Here is a 20,933-nt window from a genome sequence, read left to right as displayed (position 1 = left end):
GAAAGGAATCCAGAGCCAAGAAAAGAATCAGCCTGTGTGGCCCCCTAAGGGTGAAGCACAGCGTGAGCCGTTCGGCCAGGTGCCCAGCCCAGGGCAGGTGCGCCAGAGTTTTAGTGCCTCCTTCTCGGCTGTGTGCCCATCTAGGTCTCTGTGCCCAGTGTGGCCCCTGGTGGTCCACTGTAAGTCCCAGATGAGGTGTCTCATATCCCTTTCTGCTGCCATTAGCCTCTGCTTGCTGCCCCTGGCCTGGGAGAGCCCCTGGCCCCTACAGTGCCAGAAGTAAATGCCTCTGATTGCAGGAGCGAGACTTGGAAGCGCTGGTCAAGCGGTTTAAGACAGACCTTCACAACTGCGTGGCGTATATCCAGGAACCCCGGCTGCTGAAGGAGAAGGTCCGAGGTCTCTTTGAGAAGTATGTGCAGCGGGCAGACATGGTGAGCTCTGCCTCCCCTTCCCACTCTCGCCCTCTCTCGGGGTCTCCCCTCCCTCAGTGACGGTCCCTTCCACCCGTCAGGTGGAGATCGTGGGGCTGAACACGGACCTGCAGCAGGAGTACGCCCGTCAGCGGGAGCACCTGGAGAGGAACCTGGCCACTCTCAAGAAGAAGGTGGTCAAGGAGAGCGAGCTGCACCGCGCCGATTACGTCCGCATCATGCAGGTACCTGCGCGGCCCACGGCCCCCGCAGAGGCTGCACCTTCAGAGACGAGAGGGCCTGTCAGGGCGCCCCAAGACCACCCATCCTCAGGGCACCCTCAGTGTCTAGGGACCCACTAGCAATCCCTAAAGCGTTCTCTTTGCCTCCGCTCCTCTGACCTCCCAGAACTCGTCCTGTCTGTGACGTGGCCCAGAGCCCCGCCAAGGAGGTTTTCTAGGCATTTCCACACTCACCTCTGCCCCACCAATGCCCATTCATTTCTCGGCCCACCTTCATTTCACCAGGCACTCGTGTCTTTTTCCGCCCCACCTTTATCCGAAGCCCTCCTGTGTTCCGCCTCACTCCTCTCGTTGACCCCTGCCCCTCTGGACCTTTGTCCAGCTGACTTCAGCTCTCCTGAGTCACCCTCTCCTCCTTCTCCTCTCCTGTTTCCAGCTCTTATCTCCCCTTACTTTGTCTTGCTGCCCTTTATTCTGCTACCTGCATCATGCAGTCCCTGCCAGCGTGGTCTCTCCTCTGCACGTGCCTGTCCCCGCTGCCTCTTCTGACTTGTCTGGTGCCTCAGGTCCCTCCCCTTAGCTCTTGGGTCCAGAGCTAACACACCCACCCGAAGAGTTGGCCTTACTCCAGTTTAATGAGCTCTCCACACCCCCTCCCAAGATCCTTCCTGACCCCATTACTGCCGCCTCCACTTACGCATTATCAGGACTGCCAGGCGGGATTCTCCTGCCAGATTTCTGTTTGGGTATCAGTATCATCTGAGATGATTAATGTGAATTAATATCAAAAGAGAACATCAGAGGCACATTTATAAGGCACGTACCTTTTTATGTTCATATTTCTTTAATGCCGTAATTCAAATACTGGAATAGGGATGGGCTGCAGTTGGATTGAAACAAACTGGTTCCCAGCTTGGCCAGCCCACAAACAGCTGGGCAGAGCACACTGCCGTTCAGGCCAGACCAGGCACGGCGGCTCTCGTGCTGCCTTACAACCAGCTCATGCTTACACCCGGCCCACACCATCAAGCACTGCCCTTCTCCTGGGCCATGAAAGCAGTCAGAGGCCCAGAGATAGGAGTGGATCTAATTGGTGGGACCCTTAGGCACCAGCAGATACACAGAGCCGTTGCTAAGGGTCTCGAGTGCCCCCAACCATGGAGAGCCCACCAGGGCTCTGGAGTGCAGCCTGCTGGGCAGTGGGCCAGGGCGACTGCAGGAGCGGATGGCAGCTGGTGACATCTGTGCCCTGCCACCAGATCACAGAGTTCTTATCTGTGCCCTGCCACCAGATCACAGGCCTGAGGGGTCCTCCAGGGGCTGGGTCTCTCTCTCCATGCTGGGCAGACGCCCAAAGCAAGTGTCAGTCCTGCAGAAGAAGGAAGAGGAAAGAAAGTGAAGGCCACAGGCTAGCCAGAGGGTGCAGGCGGCAGCATGAGGCTGCCCGGGGCAGCACCCTGCCCTCTTTCGCTGCTGCATCCTAGAGGGTACATGCCCAATCCTGCTGGGCCAGGGTAAGAGTTGGGGTAGAAGGAGCAGAGGAGACCCAAGCAGTCTCCTGCCCTGCCCTGCTGCTCCCTGCTGGCTGGCAGAGGGAGCTGTCAGCACTGGAAATCCCAGAGGGTGTTTCCTCAGGCAGCACTGTGAACTCGAGTGCTCTGGAGCCCTATGGATGCGCAGATGTGCCCCAGACAACTGCAGGGAGCAGGAGGGACCCGGGGGGTGGGGCTCCAGGTCCCCCCTCAGCCAGGGAGACTCCTGCTCATTACAGTGGGCTCTGGGGAAGATTTTGTTTGGAAGATCTAAAAGAAAGAAAAACTTCCAAAACCACTGTTCTGGATGATAAAAATGGTTCCTTCTTTGATCTTAAGTTGAAGGAGAGGGGTTGGCAGGGCCAGGCAAGACGTCAGGGCAGGTGAAAAGAGAGCAGGTGCTGTCTCAGCACAGACCCCGTTTATCCTGCCGCAGCCACTCTTGCAGGGAGACCTTGGGTAAATTCCTCAGCTTCTCCAGGAGCCGCCTCCCCTGTCTGTAAAATGGGGAAGAAAACTCCAACCTCAGCAGTTACCACGAGGCTTGAATGAGATAACTAACATAAAGCATGCGGTGCTGGCCGGGTCCAGGATACCTTTCTTCCGAGCAAAAAGCTTATTCAAGAACCGAGGTGTAAATCCAGTGGGAGAGCCCGGAAGGCCATCACAGCACAGACCAGGAGGCCTGTGGGCTGGGGGCATGGGAGAGGGCACAGTACAACTGATCCCAGACCCCCAGCTGGTGGCCCAGGGCGCCTGATGCCTTGGTATGTGTTGATAAGGAGTTGCATCTGCAGGTACCAAGGCCCTGGCACTTCAGTCCAAAAAGACTGAGAAAGGCCAGGGCAGACATGGTGTCTGAGGGAAACTTATTAGAAACACAGAAAATAAGGTCACTGTCCCATCTGTATGTTCAGACAGGAGCGCAGGGCCTCCCCGACTCATTCTCCAGAACACTTGCAGATAAAGAAATAAGAGTTGCTACGGAATGCAGACATCTAGAACGCATACTTCCTTCCCTCAGGATGCATATTTTGAGGGCTTCTTACACGCCAAGCTCCAAGCTGTCCGTGGAGGATTCCAAGATGAGTGTGATAGCTTGCCTGCCCTCGGGGAGCTCCTTGTAGGGAACTTGAACTGGATACAGATAATCACTGCTCCATACTGTGTATCCAGTGCTATGGGCCCATTGTCGAGATGGGCTTCCATTAGGGGAAGTGGCATTTGAGCTGGGCCTTGAAGGGTGAGTAGAGGGTGGTCAGGGAGCAAATCGGGGAAGAGCCTTCCAGGCAGAGGGCACCCCTGAGAACAGGCGGGGAAGAGTGAGACCTGCAAGTGTTTGGGGGCAGGGAGTCCACAGACCTTACTTTATTGCAGAGCATGGGGGCAGGGAGAAAGGGCCCACTGGGGCAGTAGGTAGCTCAGGGTTGCATTGAAAGGGCTTTCCATGCCACACCTAAAGTTTATCTTATAAGCAGGTGCTACCCAAGGTTTCTTAAGTAGGTAAGAGTGTTTTCTGTCCTGAAAAGTTAACTCGATTGGCAGAGTTGAAGGCCAGGGTGGTGGGGGAGAGGCAGGCGACAGGAAAGCCAGTCAGATGACTGCCCGTTGAAGGGGAGATGAGAAGGCCTTGGAAGGGGAAAGTCACGATGTCAAGAGTAGAATGAGGAATAGAAATGTCAAGTTAGACGTGAGAGGAAGGTTGAAAGAGGAGCAGAGAAATGGCTCATTTGTGCAGTTAGGCAGATGGCCATCCCACCAACTATGGCTTCCAGAAAGACCACTGATACAGGGCTTCCAAGTTCACGGAATCAGTCTTACCTGCTTTTTCCATACTGCCAGGCACTGTCGTATTCTTAAACGTGTCAACTCAAAGCTGACCAGTAGGGGGTGCTATAGGCATTCCCTTCCTTCTCTGCCCAACTTGGGCATCTGAAAGATCTGTCAGGGTCAGTTCCCGGCTGTGGCTCTCTGGCATTGCCCTTGACCAAAGGCAGTCCTAGACAGCTTGGCATAGCCCTTTGTTTAGAAGGCTTTCTATATAAATGGACCTTAGCATCCCCCAGCCAGACTCTCTTATATACTCCAAGACTTGGCACTTGATGGACCCCAGGTCAAGTTTTCCCTGCCACAGAGGAGCTGGATGGAGGATTGCAGGGGCTTTTGGAGGTCATCCTGACCAAGGAGGGGTCAGGAACAGAAGGCTCAGCAAACCTGTTGCATTCACGTTTTAAATTCACGAAGCTACCCAAGCATGTACAGTTGACCTCAGTGTGACCTCTGGACTCCTCAGAACACGGGACCACCCCAGGAAGCACTCTTTAGAAGCTCAACTTGTATTTTCAGGGGCTTCCATGGCCGTCATACTATGTGAGGTGTTGGAATGGAGGTGATGTAAATGAGAGATGGGAAAGTAGAGCCTGGGAGGAGCCATCATAGAGGAGCAAGGCCCTTGGAGGCAGACACAACCAGATTCGAATCCCAGCTCTTCCACTGAGGCAGTACCTCAGTGTCCTCATGTGAAAATGAGTCTCATAATGGCTTCCTCATAAGGTTGTTGTGTAGATTAAATGAGGTAATATATGCAAAACGTTTGATCTGGTACAGGGATCCAATCAACCCTTGAAGTTATGATTGCTCTTGTTATTATCATTATCAAGCATTTAGTGCCTCAAATCCTGCTTGCTCCCTCTTGGCTCTGGGCCTGAAACACGTTTCCCTGTCCCTTACCTCCCCAGGAATCCCTTCTCACACAGAGTGAGCACCCCTCTTCAGACTTTCATGGCATCTCTCTGCATTGGATCCAAGCTGGACCTCCCGTGTCTGGCACAATGACTAGTGCATAGTAGGCTTTCAGGAACTGGTTCTTAGGTGATTTTTATGAATGAATGAACAGAACAGAGGAGTCAGGCTGTGTTGAGTCATGGGCCTCAATCACACTCTACCAAGGACTGGGTCATGTCCTGGAGGCCCATTGAGGTGGCAGGCATCGTGGAGGTGTCTAGGGCTGGCAGTGGGGTCACAAATAGGCATTCATACGAAAAGGTACCAGGAGCCAGAAGTCCCCATCATGGTGACAGGTTGTTGAGGGTAGAGGGGGGAGAAACTAGGGCAGGGGCTCCAGTTGGGGCCATTACAGTAGTAGAGGGGAGGGATGCTGAGAACTGGCTACGAATCACAGCAGGGAAGCTGGACATGAGATTCTTTTCAGACACAAAATCGACAGGATTCGGTGACAAAACAGATGGAGATGACCAAGAAGTACCTCAAGATGTTTATGGAGACGACTGGGAAATGGTACTTTCAGTCTCTAATCTTTATTCTGATTATTATTACTTTATTGAATGAGACAGGAGAAGTGAAGCTAAGTGACACCAACTAAGACAAGGAGTGGAGAGAGCCCCTGTGCACACGGGTTTGCCCGTGAGCTCCCTGTGGCTCTCCTGAGGCTCCTGTCTGGTCTCCCCCGCCCAACCTTTACCCTCTGGTTTGTAATTTCCTCATTAGAAAGAATCTTGTCTTATTCAACTTGGTATCCGCTGCATTATTATTCATTTGTTTTTGCATTACACAAATATTTATTGAGCATCTCTTACAGGCAAGGCAGAATCCAAGGTCTTAGAACCCAATAAGTATGTATTTAATTGATCATGTCATGATACTATAAGCAGGGGCTCCAGGGGGAGGAAACTGGCAGAGAGTTTCACTGGAGAGGAAAGGAGACGTGGGAGATTCATCACCAAGGCATGGGTTGGTTAAAAGGGTAAAAGATCAGATGGAAAAAACCTGCTGACTTTATAGAAAAACAGGCACAAAGCCTGGCCTGGGAATGCGGGATTGGCAGTAATTGGGCATTTCATCCAAGAAGGAAAGAATTTTTTTTTGAATGAGGAGTACTGAAATTAAGTGATATACTGAAAATCTAAAGGTATATCTGACGTGTTTGGATGAAGAGGCTCGGAAGGGAAAGAATATGTTGGGGTGTCTCCAGTTCGTATCCCCATAACGGAGAAGTGCTTGTCATGGCTCGGTGAGAATAGTGCTGGAGATCACCCTGTTCTCTGGGCTCTGGACCCTATACTCACCACTCCAGAGAGAACGTCCCAGGTGGAAGCACAGCTTGTTCCTCGCACAGGTCTGGTTTATGTGGATTTGACCTGCTGTTGCCTCTTTTGGTACTCAGACTCTCGAGGGCCTTGCTACCCACAGATGGTCTGGCCCACAGCCCAGCAGCAGCATCTCTTGGGAGCTGGTTAGAAATGCAGAATCTCAGCACTGGCTCCAGACCCACTGAGTCAGAAGCTGCTTTTAACAGGATCCTCAGGTGATTGATTTGCACGGTCATATACGAAGCACTGTGGTGGGCAAGCCGAGTCCTGACGTTCTGGGCTCTAAGAGCAAAGTGGCCAGTCTCTCTCTGGGCCCGTGGTTTCGGGGATGTCTCCACGGAGCTCCTCTTGGTGCCCTCATGCTGCGTGTGAAAAGGAAGGCAGTGATTTCAGGTATGGGAAGGGAAGAGGCTGCTTGGTCCATAGTGCAGAGGCCCCACCACCTGGCCTGAGAGGCTCTTCATCCTCACTCCTCTCTACTCCCCTCTCTGCGTTCCAGTGAACAGAGTTGCTGCAAGTCCCCACAGACACCAACCAAGTCATACTTCTGTGCCTTTGCTCCTGCTGTGCCAGTTGTGTGGGACCCCCTTACCAACTCTCCTTGGTAACTCTTTCAAGCCTCAGCCAAGGGGTCAGTTCCTTGGAATCCACCCTGGTCATTCGGGCAGAGTTTTTCCTCTGTGCCCCCCTCCTCCATCACAACAAGGTGGCCACCACGCTAAACTGTGCTCAGATCCCCCACTAAACCCTGAACTCTTCAAGAGCAGAGGCCAGGTCTTACTTTCTGTATACCTCAGCATCAGCACAATGCCTGGCACATAATAAGTCGTCAATGAATATTAGAGGCATGAATGGATGGGTGGATGGATATTTGTCAAACACAAACAAGAAGTGAACTTCCAATGTATGTAGCAAATGTTAATTACTCATTTACTTTTCTGTGTTCCTCACTAAACAGTATGCCTCTGAGGGCAGAAACCATGTCTTATTTCTGTCTGCATCCCAGGGATGGAGCAGACACCATATAAATATAGGTTCAACAAATGAAGGGAAAAAAATGAATAAAGTATTGCATGGTACTTAAGAATCAGAGCTCTGGAACCAGACTGTCAGGGTCAGAATCCTGGCTCTGCCACTTGCTATCTGTGTAATCTGGTCAAGTTACGTAACCTCTCTATGCCTCAGTTTCCTCTTCTGTAAAATTGTGATTGTAATAGAATCTACTCATAGAGTTATTATGAGACTTTAATGCATTAAATTCATATAAAGTGCTTAGAAAAGTGTTTTGATTGCTGTTATGTTGGAAAGAGCCTGGATGGATGGGAATGGTGCACATTGTTTATATCTTACATTGCCGGAGTCCACCTGAAGGTAAGTTAACTGGTGCCTCGAGAGGCCAATCCATGAACTAGGATAAAGACTCATGCCCCAGTAGAGGAACCAGAGAGTTAATCTAGGTGCAGGACCAACCCCGTCCATTCCCCACATCCTCAGCCCCAGACCAGGGCAGGCCCTGTGCCCAGTGATCACTTGTCCATCCAAAATCACTCTCTCTTCCTTCTTTTCTGCAGGAAAATGTCTCCCTGATCAAGGAGATTAATGAGCTCCGCAGGGAGCTGAAGTTCACCCGCTCCCAAGTCTATGACCTTGAAGCAGCTCTGAAACTGACCAAGAAAATCCGACCACAAGAGGTTCCAGAAACAGGTAATGTCACTAGTGGCCAAGAGACATGGGCATTGGGATCAAGGGACCAGTGGCAGCCACAAGCAGGTCTCCCTTTGGCTTCCAAGGCTGCCTCTCCCAAGTTACCTCCCATATCAGGTCACATCCACCCCGTGGCCTTCTTGGAACCTCTCCATGCCACACGCCTGCTCTCCAAAGGATCTGTGAGGACCTTACCACATTCAAACACATGCAGGTCCAAAATCCTTGGGGTTAGCTGTGGTTTCAGAATTCAGATTCTCTCAGATTTTAGAAAGAGCACACTATATACTGTATATTATAGTATATATACTATATAGAGGAGGAGTCTGGGGCAGTGCCCTGAAATCAAACACATTAGTATTTCTGTAGGGAAACATATGAATGTTCATACTAAACTTCATAAATTTTAAAATGCTTTCCATTTTTAGAACTTTTTACATTTCAGAATTGTGGATAAGGGATTGTACAATTAAAATAAAGACAAAAAGAAAGATCAGGACAGATGGAAACTAGACTTTTGTTGGTAAACACAATGCAGTCTGTAGAGAAGTTGAAATATAATGATGTACACCTGAAATTTATATAATGTTATAAATCAATATGACCTCAGTAAAATTTTTAAAAAAAGAAAGATCAGAAACTGTTTAAAGGGAGAGGGGAAAGAATGACAGAAATAGTAAATGAGTTAGTTACTGCAATCATATCCTAAAATTCTTCTGAATTTCTGATAGCCAAGGCAAAAGGGAAACAAAGAAATATGATAGTTTACATTGTTCTTATTTATGGCAAGGAAGTCTTTTTTCTGGAGAAATGAACTTTTTCCTGGCACTGAATTCTGTAAGAAACTTATCACATGGATCCTTACAAAAGGGATGTTGAATAAAATAATAGACAGTCTTTAACTATAGGTTTTCAGACAATAAAAAAACATTCTTCAGGTGTCCATTTCTTATCTCAACAGTCAGTAAAAACCAAGAGTATAAGGCATTTCTATGGAAAATTAAGCCAGCGTGTTTCAAGTATATTGTTTTCTGGTGGTTTACATTCAGGAATAAAGCTTAGAAACCTTGGTGAACTGAAACATCCCATGGCCATGGACAGGGCCTTTCAAATATCAGTTGCCTCATGTGCTATGGTATGGAAGATACTGTCACTGGGGGAAGGTAGCTGAAGGATACACAGGAACTCTGCACTATTCTCATATCTTCTTGTGAGTCTTAAACTATTACAAAATTATATATATATATAAAATTTTGTTGTCTCATGTGCCCTTTTCATGAGAGTTGAAGAGAAGTTGAGACAAGAGTAAGCCCTTTGAGCAGTACCTGAAGTGGCAATATTTGGTCTAAAGAACTGACATACAAGCACAGCGTGTGTTATAAAGACTGAGAAACTTGACTTCTTGGAGGTGAAACCATCTTCAGTTGAAGGTGAAGCACAGATGTACCTGTGAACAATTGCAAAACTTCCCTTTAAAAAATATTTCCAATATGCCCAAGCATCCTAGCAAATAATCCACCGAGACCTCCTCGGGATGCTGCATGATATAGCCAGACCTGTACAGAAATTGAGAGAAAATGTAATAAATTCCCATGAATCCACTCCCCAACTTCAACAAGTATCAATTCCTGTTGCTCTTGCTTCATCAGTATCCCCACCCCCCAGTTATTTCCTCCGATACTCACCATGGATTCTTTTGAAACAAACCAGACATCACATCATTTGTGTGATATAGTTTTACTCATGGAAGATTTCATTTGTAACAGTTGAAGACAGGTATTGCCAGTTGTCTGCCTTGATCATGAAGAACCTAAGTCTGACCTCTGATTTTGAACGTGGGCCAACCAAGACAAGTTAGTTCAAAACATACATCCTCAAGTTGTTTAAGGAATTGACCAGTTCAGTTGGTTTTTAAGAGTTCTTTATCCAAACAGGAGAGGTTGCCATCCCCAAACCACTAGTTTAGTTGTAGCAGCATTTATGTTTTCATTCACACAACAATTAACAGGTCTAATCGACAGACTTGCTTGTTTTTCAATTATTAAAACCATATCATTAGACCTTCTAATTAAAGAGGGCTAATTGAAAACCTACTAAAATGGCATAAATAAACCATAAGATCAAAGAAAACACAAAAGGAATCAAGAGACACAAAATTTTGAAAGCTGGAAAATGGATAGGTGAATGATAACTGACTTCATAGGCGCAAGAAACCTGAATCCTAAGCCAGAAGTGGGAAAACCAGAGGAAACCTAATGTACATCACAGAACCCTCGAAAGGCTCAAAAATTAGCAGAAGCCTATGTCTTTGGAAGTGGGGGTGAAAGTGGGGCTAAAAACAAGGGAAAGTCTTTAAGAAGCTGTTAGATCCACCTAGTAGCCAATACAGTGGTTATAAATAGCCCCTCACCAGGGCCATTATCATGAAATTGCAGAATACCAGAGTACGAAGAAAAAAATCCTCCAAACTTCCAAAGAGGATAGGGGAAGGTTTTATGCAAGGGATCAAAAATCCCAATTGCAAAATGCAAAATTCACACACAAAAATCAGTTCACTAACAATGAACAATCCAAAAAGGAAATTAAGAAAATTCCATTTACAATAGCATCAAAAAGAATAAAATACTTAGGAATAAACTTAACTAAGGAAGCAAAGAACATGTGCACTGAAAACTACAAAACATTGCTGAAGGAAATTAAAGATACCAATAAATGGAAAAACATCTCATGTTCATGGATTGGAAGACTTAATATTGTTAAGATGTCAATATTATCCAAAGCAATCTACCAGTTCAATTCAATGCCTATCAAAAGCTCAATGATATTTTTTGCAGAAATGGAAAATCCATCCCAAAATTCATATGGAATCTCAGGTTACCCCGAATAGCCAAAACAATCTTGAAAAAGAAGAATAAAGTTGAAGGTCTCACATTTCCTAGTTTCAAAACTTACTGCAAATCAAAGCAGTGTGTGCTGGCATAAAGACAGACAGACAGACCAGTGGCATAGAATAGAGAGCCCAGAAGTAAACCCTCTCCTATGTGGTCAAATGATTTTCAACATGGGTGCCAAGACCATTCAATTGGGAAAGGACAATCTTCTCAACAAATGGTGCTGGGAAAACAGGATATTCACATGCAAAAGAATGAACTTGAACCCTTACCTTACATCATGGACAAAAATTAACTCAAAATGGACCAAAGACCTAAACATAGGAACTGAAACTATAAAACCCATAGAAGAAAATAAAGGAGAAAAGCTTCATCACATTGGATTCAGCAATGATTTCTTAGATATGACATCAAAAGCACAGGCAACAAAAGGAAAAATAAATTAATTGAACTACATCAAAATTTAAAATTTTTATGCATCAAAGAACACTATCAATAAGGGTGAAAAGGCCACCCATGGAATGGGAGAAAAATATTTGCAAATCATAGATCTGAGAAAGGATTGATATCTAGAATATATAGGGAACTCCTACAACTCCACAATGACCCAAAAAAAACAAAGGATTAAAAATTTGAAATCAGGGAGTGTGATACCTCCAGCTTTGTTCTTTTTTCTTGGGATTCCTTCTGCTATTTGGGGTCTTTTGTTGTTCCATATAAACATTAGGATTCTTTGTTCTATTTCTGTGAAAAAAGTTGTTGGGACTTTGATAGAGATTGTGTTGAGTCTGTAGATTGCGTTAGGGAGTATGGGCAAAGAATTTGAATAGATATTTCTCCAAAGAAAATATACAACACTAAATGATGCAGCAGAAAGAAAAATTAAGAATACAATCCCATTACAATTGCAACAAAAAGAATAAAATACCTAGGAATAAACTTAACCAAAGAAGTGAAAGATCTATACAATGAAAACTATAAAACATTGCTGAAAGAAATTGAAGACACAAAGAAATGGAAAGATATTCCGTGCTCTTGGATTGGAAGAATTAACATAGTTAAAATGCCCATACTCCCTAATGCAATCTACAGACTCAACACAATCTCTATCAAAGTCCCAACAACTTTTTTCACAGAAATAGAACAAAGAATCCTAACGTTTATATGGAACAACAAAAGACCCCAAATAGCAGAAGGAATCCCAAGAAAAAAGAACAAAGCTGGAGGTATCACACTCCCTGATTTCAAAATACACTACAAAGCTATAGTAACCAAAACAGCATGGTACTGGCACAAAAACAGACACACAGATCAATGGAATAGAATTGAGAACCCAGAAATAAACCCACACATCTATGGACAGCTAATTTTCGACAGAGGACCCAAGAACATACAGTGGAGGAAGGAAAATCTCTTCAACAAATGGTGTTGGGAAAACTGGACAGCCACATGCAAAGAAAATGAAAGTAGACCCTTACCTTACACCATACACAAAAATTAACTCAAAATGGATCAAAGACTTGAATGTAAGACCTGAAACCATGAAACTTCTAGAAGAAAACATAGGAAGTACACTCTTTGCCATTGGTCTCAGCAACATATTTTCAAGTACCATGTCTGACTCGGCAAGAGAAACAATAGAAAAAATAAACAAATGGGACTACATCAAACTAAAAAGCTTCTGCACAGCAAAGGAAACCATCAACAAAATGAAAAGACAATCTAATAACTGGGAGAAGATATTTGTAAACCGTATGTCTGATAAGGAGTTAATATCCAAAATATATAAAGAACTCATACATCTCAACACAGAAAAACAAGCCAATTAAAAAATGGGCAAAAGACCTGAACAGACGTTTCTCCAGAGAAGATATACAGATGGCCAACAGGCACATGAAAAGATTTTCAACATCATTAACTATCAGGGAAATGCAAATCAAAACTACAATGAGATATCACCTCACGTCCTCAGAATAGCCATTCTGAGGCTATCCTGAGGCTTTCCTGAATTAACAACTCAGGAAACAACAAGTGTTGGAGAGGGTATGGAGAGAAGGGAACTCCATACACTGCTGGTGGGAGTGCAATCTAATTTTTTGAGGAATCTCAAAAAATTAAGGATAGATCTACCATATGATCCAGCTATTCCACTGCTGGGTATTTATCCAAAGAACATGAAAACACCAATGCATAAAGATACACGCACCCCTGTGTTCACTGCAGCGTTATTCACAATAGCCAAGACTTGGAAGCAACCTAAGTGCCCATCAAGGGATGAATGGATAAAGAAGATGTGGTATAGGGGCCGGCCCCGTGGTGTAGCAGTTAAGCATGCGCGCTCCGCTGCTGGCAGCCCCTGTTCAGACCCCTGGCGCGCACCGATGCACCGCTCGTCAGGCCATACTGTGGCTGCGTCCCATATAAAGTAGAGGAAGATGGGCATGGATGTTAGCCCAGGGCCAGTCTTCCTCAGGAAAAAGAGGAGGATTGGCATGGATCTTAGCCATGCCTGAGCCTTAGCTCAGGGCTGATCTTCCTCACAGAAAAAAAAAAAAAAAAGATGTGGTATATATACACAATGGAATACTACTCAGCTGTAAGAAACGATGAAATCCAGCTGTTTGTGACAACATGGATGGACACTGAGGGTATTATGCTAAGCAAAATAAGTCAGAGAGAGAAGGTCAAATACTGTATGATCTCATAAGTAGAAGATAAAAACAACAACAAACAATCACATAGAGATAGAGATTGGATTGGTGGTTACCATAGGAGAGGGAGGAGGGCGAAAGGGATGATTAGGCACATGTGTGTGGTGATGGGTTGTAATTAGTATTTGGGTGGTGAACATGATGTAATCTATGCAGAAATAGAAGTATAATGATGTACACCTGAAATTTATACAATGTTACGAACCAATGTTACCGCAATACAATAAAAAAAAGAAAATATACAGATGTCTCATAAACATATGAAAAGATGCTCAACAGTAGAAATCATAAGAAATATGCAAACTGAAACCACAATGAGATACCCCTTCACATCCATTATGATGACAATTATCAAAAAAAAAAAACCACATCAACACATACAAAAATACATTTAAAAAAACATAAAATAGCAAGTGTTGGTGAGGATGTAGAGGAAGGCAGGAAGAAATGGAGTCAAATCGATGTAAAATGAGTTAGGAAACTATTGGCTAGCTAGAGGGGAAAACCTACTTTGCAGAGGGAGATAGGTGATATCGGGATCTGTCAGCCTTGATGCTGGGTGAAGGGAAGAAAAAGAAAGAGAAAAGATCTCTCCCTGAGAATTCCTAACCAAAAGCCCATACTCAGGCAGGTTTAAGGCCAGAATTTATACTTAATTTGTGGCTCAAAGCAACCTTGGCTGAGAATTTAGTTTATTTTTATTTTTTTTTTTAAAGACAATTTTTTTTTAAAGATTTTTTTATTTATTTACTTTTTCCCCCCAAAGCCCCAGTAGATAGTCGTATGTCATAGCTGCACATCCTTCTAGTTGCTGTATGTGGGACGCGGCCTCAGCATGGCTGGAGAAGCGGTGCGTCAGTGTGCGCCCGGGATCCGAACCCGGGCCGCCAGCAGCGGAGCGCGCATACTTAACCACTAAGCCACGGGGCCGGCCCTGAGAATTTAGTTTAAAATTTATTTAAAATATAGTTTACAATGACCCCTTGCTGGTTATGTCCCCAGATCCCAAGCAGAAGCAAATGCAAATTCTCTCCGGAAGAATACATTTTAAACCCAGGCGTCAAAGAATTCCTAAAGATAATGTTCCAAGGAACATGAACTCATAGTCAAAAATCACTGAATACATGAGGAGATAAATCACCATGAGTAAAAAGCAACAAAAGTGTCCAGCTGCAGAACAAAATCAACAAAGACCATGGATAGTAGAATCATTAAAATAATGTTTAATATGTTTAAAGAAATTTTTAGTTTCTTGAGAAATGTTTAATGTATTTTAAAGAAAAATAAAAGAGGAATTTGAAAATAAGACAAAAAAGCAAGAGTCTCCTAGAATTGACTAGGTAGATTTGAAAAAGATCCAAAAATACTTCTAGAAATGAAAACTATAATTAGACTCAATGGACAGTTGAACAGTAGATTAGACACTTCTGAAAGGAAATTCATGAACTAAAAGAATGAAGAAATTACCCAGATTGCAGCCGAAAGGGACAAAGATCTGGTAAAAGACAAAGAAGATGGAATGGGTACCCCAACTTATGTGTAATTGAAGTTTGAGAAAGAGAGGAGGAGGAGAGGCAATAAAGAATGGCCGAAAGTGTTTCAGAATTGATGAAAGATGTCAATCGTTAGGTCCACGTTGCCCATTGGATCTTAAGCAGGATAAATAAAAAGAAATCTACATCGAAACTGCAGAAACCAAAGACAAAGATGTTAAAAGCAGCCAGAGAAAACAGGTAGATTGCATACACAGGAATAACAATTCAGTTGATGTCTGACTTCCCAATAGTATAAGCCAGAAATAGTGAAATAGTGTCTTTAAAGTACTGAGAGGTAGTAACCGTCCCCTAGAGTTATACAACCATTGAAATGGTCTTCTAAAAATAAGGCCACAAGAAAAAAATTTTCTGACAAAAACTGAGAGAATTTGTCACCAACAAAACTTCATTAAAGGAACTTCTAAAGGAGATATATCAGGAAGAAATATTACTCCAGAGGAAAGTGAATGCAAGAAGAAATGCTGAGCAAAGAAAAGGCAAATATGTATAATCTAAACAACCACTAATGGGCCGGCCGCGTGGCTTAGCGGTTAAGTGCGTGCGCTCCGCTGCTTGCGGCCCTGGGTTCGGATCCTGGGCGTGCACCGACGCACCGCTTCTCCGGCCATGCTGAGGCCGCGTCCCACATACAGCAACTAGAAGGATGTGCAGCTATGACATACAACTATCTACTGGGGCTTTGGGGGGAATAAATAAATAAATAAATAAAATTATAAAAAAATAAACAATCGCTAACTGTATAAAACAGTAAAAACAATGTCTACATTGTGGATTAAAATATCAAGCTAGAACTAAAATACTGGGCATGCAAACCAGGGGGCTTGGACTGAAAGCATTCTAAGTCTTGTGTTGTTTTACAAGAGGGTAAAGGTGCTGATTTACTTTGGACTTTTAAGTTAAATATGCTTGTTAAACTTTTTAGGGTAACTAGTCAAAAAGAAAGTGTATACTTTCCAAACCAGTAAAGGGAAAAAAAAACCCTAAATTTTAAAAAGGCCAAAAAAGAAAAGGAAAAAGTGACACAAACATAAAATGCGATGAGTAGAAATGAATGCAGATGTATAGTAATCACATTCTTATTTTCCATCATTTAAAATCAGATCTTAATCCACTGAAGGAAGCTTGTGGGCAGGATGCAGAGAGGGAAGCTGACCAGATCTGGAAGATGGCAGGTTCGGGGCAGAGCAAGGAGCAAGAGGAGACTGGAGATATGAGGAGAGAGGCGAGGGGGGACCATGAGGAGTGAACTGACATGGCACAGCCATGGCAGAGAAGGACAGGAGGGCTTACACAGTTACAGCACGTGGAAGAAGGACCATCAGAGGAGGCACCCTGTAAGACTGGACCAAACTATCATGAGCAGGCAGGTCATTATCAAAGGGAATGAGAGAGAATTGTGGGAGAGAAGGGAAGACATGGAGGAAAAGCACAGCCCATGTCCTTAAGATGCTCCCAGACCAGAGAAGGAGACAGAGTGGCAAACAAGGGCAGAAGCCCTACGTTGAGCGCATTGGACCATCTTCCATGTGATCTGGTCTCCCAGGAGGCAGAGCTGCACTCCTGGGAACATTTGTGGGGCAGTGTCACCCAGGCCAGGCATGTTCCAGGAGTCAACTGCCTCTGGAGGCCAGCCACCAGCCAGCAGCTCTGTGTGACCCCTGAGCTGCCCTACAGCTCTGTGGTGTCTGATCTTCCCACCCTTTGCATGTGGGGGAAGAACCTGCCTATGCAGTACATCCCATTGCCCAACCTCTGAGGTCAATCGACCTCACCCAGTGACTGAGCAGCCTGGAGGGACATATGGCTACAGTCTGTATGAAGATCTTTATAACACTGGGAGAAGCACTGGGGTAAGAGACGATGGTGTGGCCAGTCCTGCTGGTGGCAGGGCAGAGAAGAAGGAAAATTCCAAGTGCTGGAATATTTCCAGGCTCACTCCAGTGGGTACCTCCAGGGCGGTGGCCTCTCAAACACAGGTTAAGTCCTCCTGGGCAGCCAGATGGTAAACGGGCAAGTAGCTGTGTGGAAAGGTCAATGGGGGAGGGCACAGGGCTTAGTCCAGGGACTATGCTGGTAACCAGAAAAGAGAGGAAGCAGACGAGGGAGCAGGTGGAGAGGTAAACAGGCACTAGGCAGAGGCGAGCGATGCAGGCCAAGCAGGTGAATGGCTTCTAGTCTAGAGAGTGCTGCTCTCCCCAGGGCCAGGCTACAGCTTGGCTGAGGGCATGTTTACCAGAGGCAATCAGTAGCAGAAGGAGGATGAAGGGTCAAGACCTAGAAAAAGAAGAAATACTAAAAGATCAAGAGCCTAGAAATTGCAGCAAAGGAGAAGAGTCAAGGAGCAATGGCAGAAAGAGAAGAGTCCAGCCTGCTCCTGGGAAGGATGGAATAAGTCAAGTACTCTGAATGCTGGCCCTGTTAGACCAATTAGAGGCCCAGGGCAAGGCTGGCCACTGGCCGTTGCTGACCACTTGTTCTTTGAAACGCTCTCTTCCTTGGCCTCTAACATCTCTTCTTGTCTAGTTTTTCCTCCAGATGTACAGGGAAGGGGTTGGCAGTGGGTAGGAGAGAGACCCGTCTTCCACTGAGAGAAGCTTGACTGTGGTCAGGGAGTTGGAGGCACAGTTTCTAAGAAAAGAGGGTGGCAATGTCATCTGTTAAGAGTGGAGGAGAGGATGAATTTGTCAATAATTTCTTGGATATGACACCAAAATCATAGGTAACAAAAGAAAACTTAGATGTTAGACTACATCAAAATTTAAAACTTCTGTGCATCAAGGGACACAGTCAACGGAGTGAAAAGGCAACCTATGGAATGGGAGAAAATATTTTCAAATTATATATCTGATAGGGGTCAATGTCCAGAATATGTAAAGCACTCCTACAACTCAACAAGAAAAAAGCAAATAAGCTGGTTAAAAAATGGTCAAAGGGGGCCGGCCCCATGGCTTAGTGGTTAAGCGCACGCGCTCCGCTACTGGCGGCCCGGGTTCGGATCCCGGGCGCGCACCGATGTACCGCATCTCCGGCCATGCTGAGGCCGCGTCCCACGTACAGCAACTAGAAGGATGTGCAACTATGATATACACCTGTCTACTGGGGCTTTGGGGAGAAAAAGGAGGAGGACTGGCAATAGATGTTAGCTCAGGGCTGGTCTTCCTCACAAAAAAAAAAAAAAATGGTCAGAGGACTTGAACAGACATTTCTCCAAAGAAGACATACAGATGGCCAACAAGCACAGGAAAAGATGCTCAAGACTTCACTAATCATTAGGGAAATGAAATCAAAACCACAATGAGATACCACCTCATGAGGATGGCTACTATTAAAAAATATATATATATATATTAAGTGTTGGCAAGGATCTGGAGAAATTGGAACCCTAGTGCACTGTTGGTGAGGATGTAAAATAGTGCAGCCACTATGGAAAACTATATGGCATTTCCTCAAAAAATTAAAAATAGAATTAACTATATGATCCACAAATTCCACTTCTGGATATATAGGTAAAAAGAATTGAAAGCAAGGTCTCAAAGAAGTATTTGTACACCTATGTTCATAGCTGCATTACTTACCATAGCCAAAAGGTAGAAGCAACCCAGGTATCCATCAGTGGATGAATGGATAAATAAAATGTGGTATATACATGCAATGAAATACTATTCAGCCGTAGGGGCTGGCCCGGTGTCGTAGCGGTTAAGTTCGCGCACTCCGCTTCAGCGGCCCAGGGTTCGCAGATTCGGATCCTGGGCGTGGACCAGTACACCGCTTGTCAAGCCATGCTGTGGCGGCATCGCATATAAAGTGGAGGAAGATGGGCACAGGTGTTAGCCCAGGGCCAGTCTTCCTCGGCAAGAAAGGGGAGGATTGGCAACAGATGTTAGCTCAGGGCTGATCTTCCTCACACACAAAAAAAAAATTAGGAAGGAAATTCTGACACATGATACAACATAGATGAACCTTGAGGACATTACGCTAGGTGAAAGAAGCCAATCACAAAAAGATAAATATTGTATGATTTCCCTTATCTGAAGTACCTAGAGTGGTCAAATTCATAGAGACAGAAAGCAGAATGGAGGTTGCAGGGGGCTGGAGTGAAGGGTGAATGGGAGTTGTTGTTTAGTGGGTACAGAGCTTCAGTTTTGCAAGTTGAAAAGAGTTCCAGAGATTGGTTCCATAACAATGTGAATATACTTAACACTACTAAACTGTACACTTAAAAATGGTTAAGATGGTAAATTTTATGTTATATATATTTTACCACAGTGTTTTAAAAGAGTGGGGGAGAGGAGTTAGAATAGAGGTTGAAGTTCAGAAATGCTGCCATATGGAAGGAAGGAGTTTGCTAACTATAGACATAAAGTCTGTCTGGGGTTGGAAACCAAGAATTTGAATGTCATGTTACTTTTTTTGGTAGCACGCAGCAGGCCAGATGTAAAAGTGGAGACTCTGGTGGTTGGATCACCTCAGGTTTGGGCTTGCAGGGCACAGGGGGCAGAAGGACAAGGCAACTAGAATACTGAGGGTGCCATTAAGAAAATGGCAGAAGAAACTCATCGTGGGTCTAACTGGACAGAAAAGGAAATGAATGTAAAAGGAATCCCTTTGGTAGGTAAAAAATGGAGTTGTCCAGGAAGAAGAGGTCTAAATTCAGTCACAGAACAGGTGTCTTGAGCATAAGGCAGTAAGAGAGGTTGTGATGAGAAAATGGAGTACTAGAGTGACAGATTTCAAAGATGCGGGGTCTTGGGCGTGATGGGGGAGGGGAAGCCACAGGAGTGGGTGCTGACAGGGTGTGGAGGCCATGGACGTTAATGCTGAGAGTTCAGCCTTGTGAGGCCAGGGAATGGGATGAGCCATGGACCTTCATGGACGTCAGCGTTGCCTAGGATGATGGCAGCACCTGAGACAGGAGGATGACTGAGAGTTGCAGGGAAGGTCCTCAAGGAACCTGAGTGAGTGGCCACACCAGGAGGGTAGAGAGGGGTCTGTCTCCTGAGGAGGAAGACTGGCGGTTTGGAAGCCAACCCAGGTCAACAGGAGAGTGCTGCCCTGCATGAGGTGTGTAGAGTGGGAGAAGGAGCAGCCTTCACCAGACGGGGCCTTGGGGCAGGCAGACTGGGGGGCTCAGGAGAGGGCCTGGGCTGAGGTCATGCTCAGCATTTGCCTTATCACTGAAGTGTGTCATTTCACTTCTCCATCTCTGCTAGACAGTGAAATGGCTTATCTCTGTATCCCTAGCATCTGGGATTGAGTGTCTCCTCCAGAATAGGTGCTCCACAAATGTCTGAGGAGGCAGAGAGGGGGGCAGGGAACATAAGTTGGCTTCAAAAAAGCTTTGCAGCAGTCAAGTAACAGGCCCGCGTCAGTCCCGCTCTGTCCATTGCAGTGTCCAGCGAGGACATGCCCGGCGTCGCTTCCACCGTGAGACTAAATGAGCAAGAAGAAACTGAGAGAATTATTGAAATGCAACGCCTGGAGATCCAGCGCCTCAGAGACCAGATTCAAGAGCAAGAGCAAGTCCCAGGGTTCCACCACCTTGCCGGAATTCGGCTTCCTTCCCTCCTAGGGTCAGAAGCGGACTTGGAGGTGCAGACCAAGTGACTCCCTCTGGTGAGCCGTCCCCAGCCACAGCAGAAGCAGCACTGGGCATCTGTCCTCAGGCCAGCAGTAGGTAGCACTGACCACACCAACCTCTTTCTCCTGCCCTGGGGAATTTGGGGCACAGTCAGAATAAAGGTGTTTCCCACAACCGTGTCCAATTCTCTACTTAGC

General features: G+C 45.5%; 1 protein-coding gene across 6 annotated transcripts in view; it reads left to right on the top strand.

Moving 5' to 3' along the window:
• CFAP57 (cilia and flagella associated protein 57) overlaps positions 1 to 20,933 on the top strand; it is an 84,310-nt gene extending 63,377 nt beyond the window's left edge. For 5 of the 6 annotated variants that reach the window (XM_087446129.1, XM_087446130.1, XM_004442052.3 and 2 more), the window contains 4 exons: positions 300 to 434; positions 515 to 658; positions 7,868 to 8,000; positions 20,548 to 20,933. In XM_087446129.1, coding sequence (XP_087302255.1) covers positions 300 to 434; positions 515 to 658; positions 7,868 to 8,000; positions 20,548 to 20,762 — 627 coding nt within the window. In that variant the 3' untranslated portion in view covers positions 20,763 to 20,933. Of the gene's footprint in view, positions 1 to 299; positions 435 to 514; positions 659 to 7,867; positions 8,001 to 20,547 lie in introns of those variants that run through there. The other variant, XM_087446133.1, reaches the window with a different exon arrangement.

Source organism: Ceratotherium simum, chromosome 22 (assembly GCF_057802395.1).
Source record: "Ceratotherium simum simum isolate JZ-2026a chromosome 22, ASM5780239v1, whole genome shotgun sequence".
NCBI classification, from domain to species: domain Eukaryota; kingdom Metazoa; phylum Chordata; class Mammalia; order Perissodactyla; family Rhinocerotidae; genus Ceratotherium; species Ceratotherium simum.
Note: the sequence above shows the minus strand (reverse complement) of the source record. Positions and strands in the feature narration are given on the sequence as shown.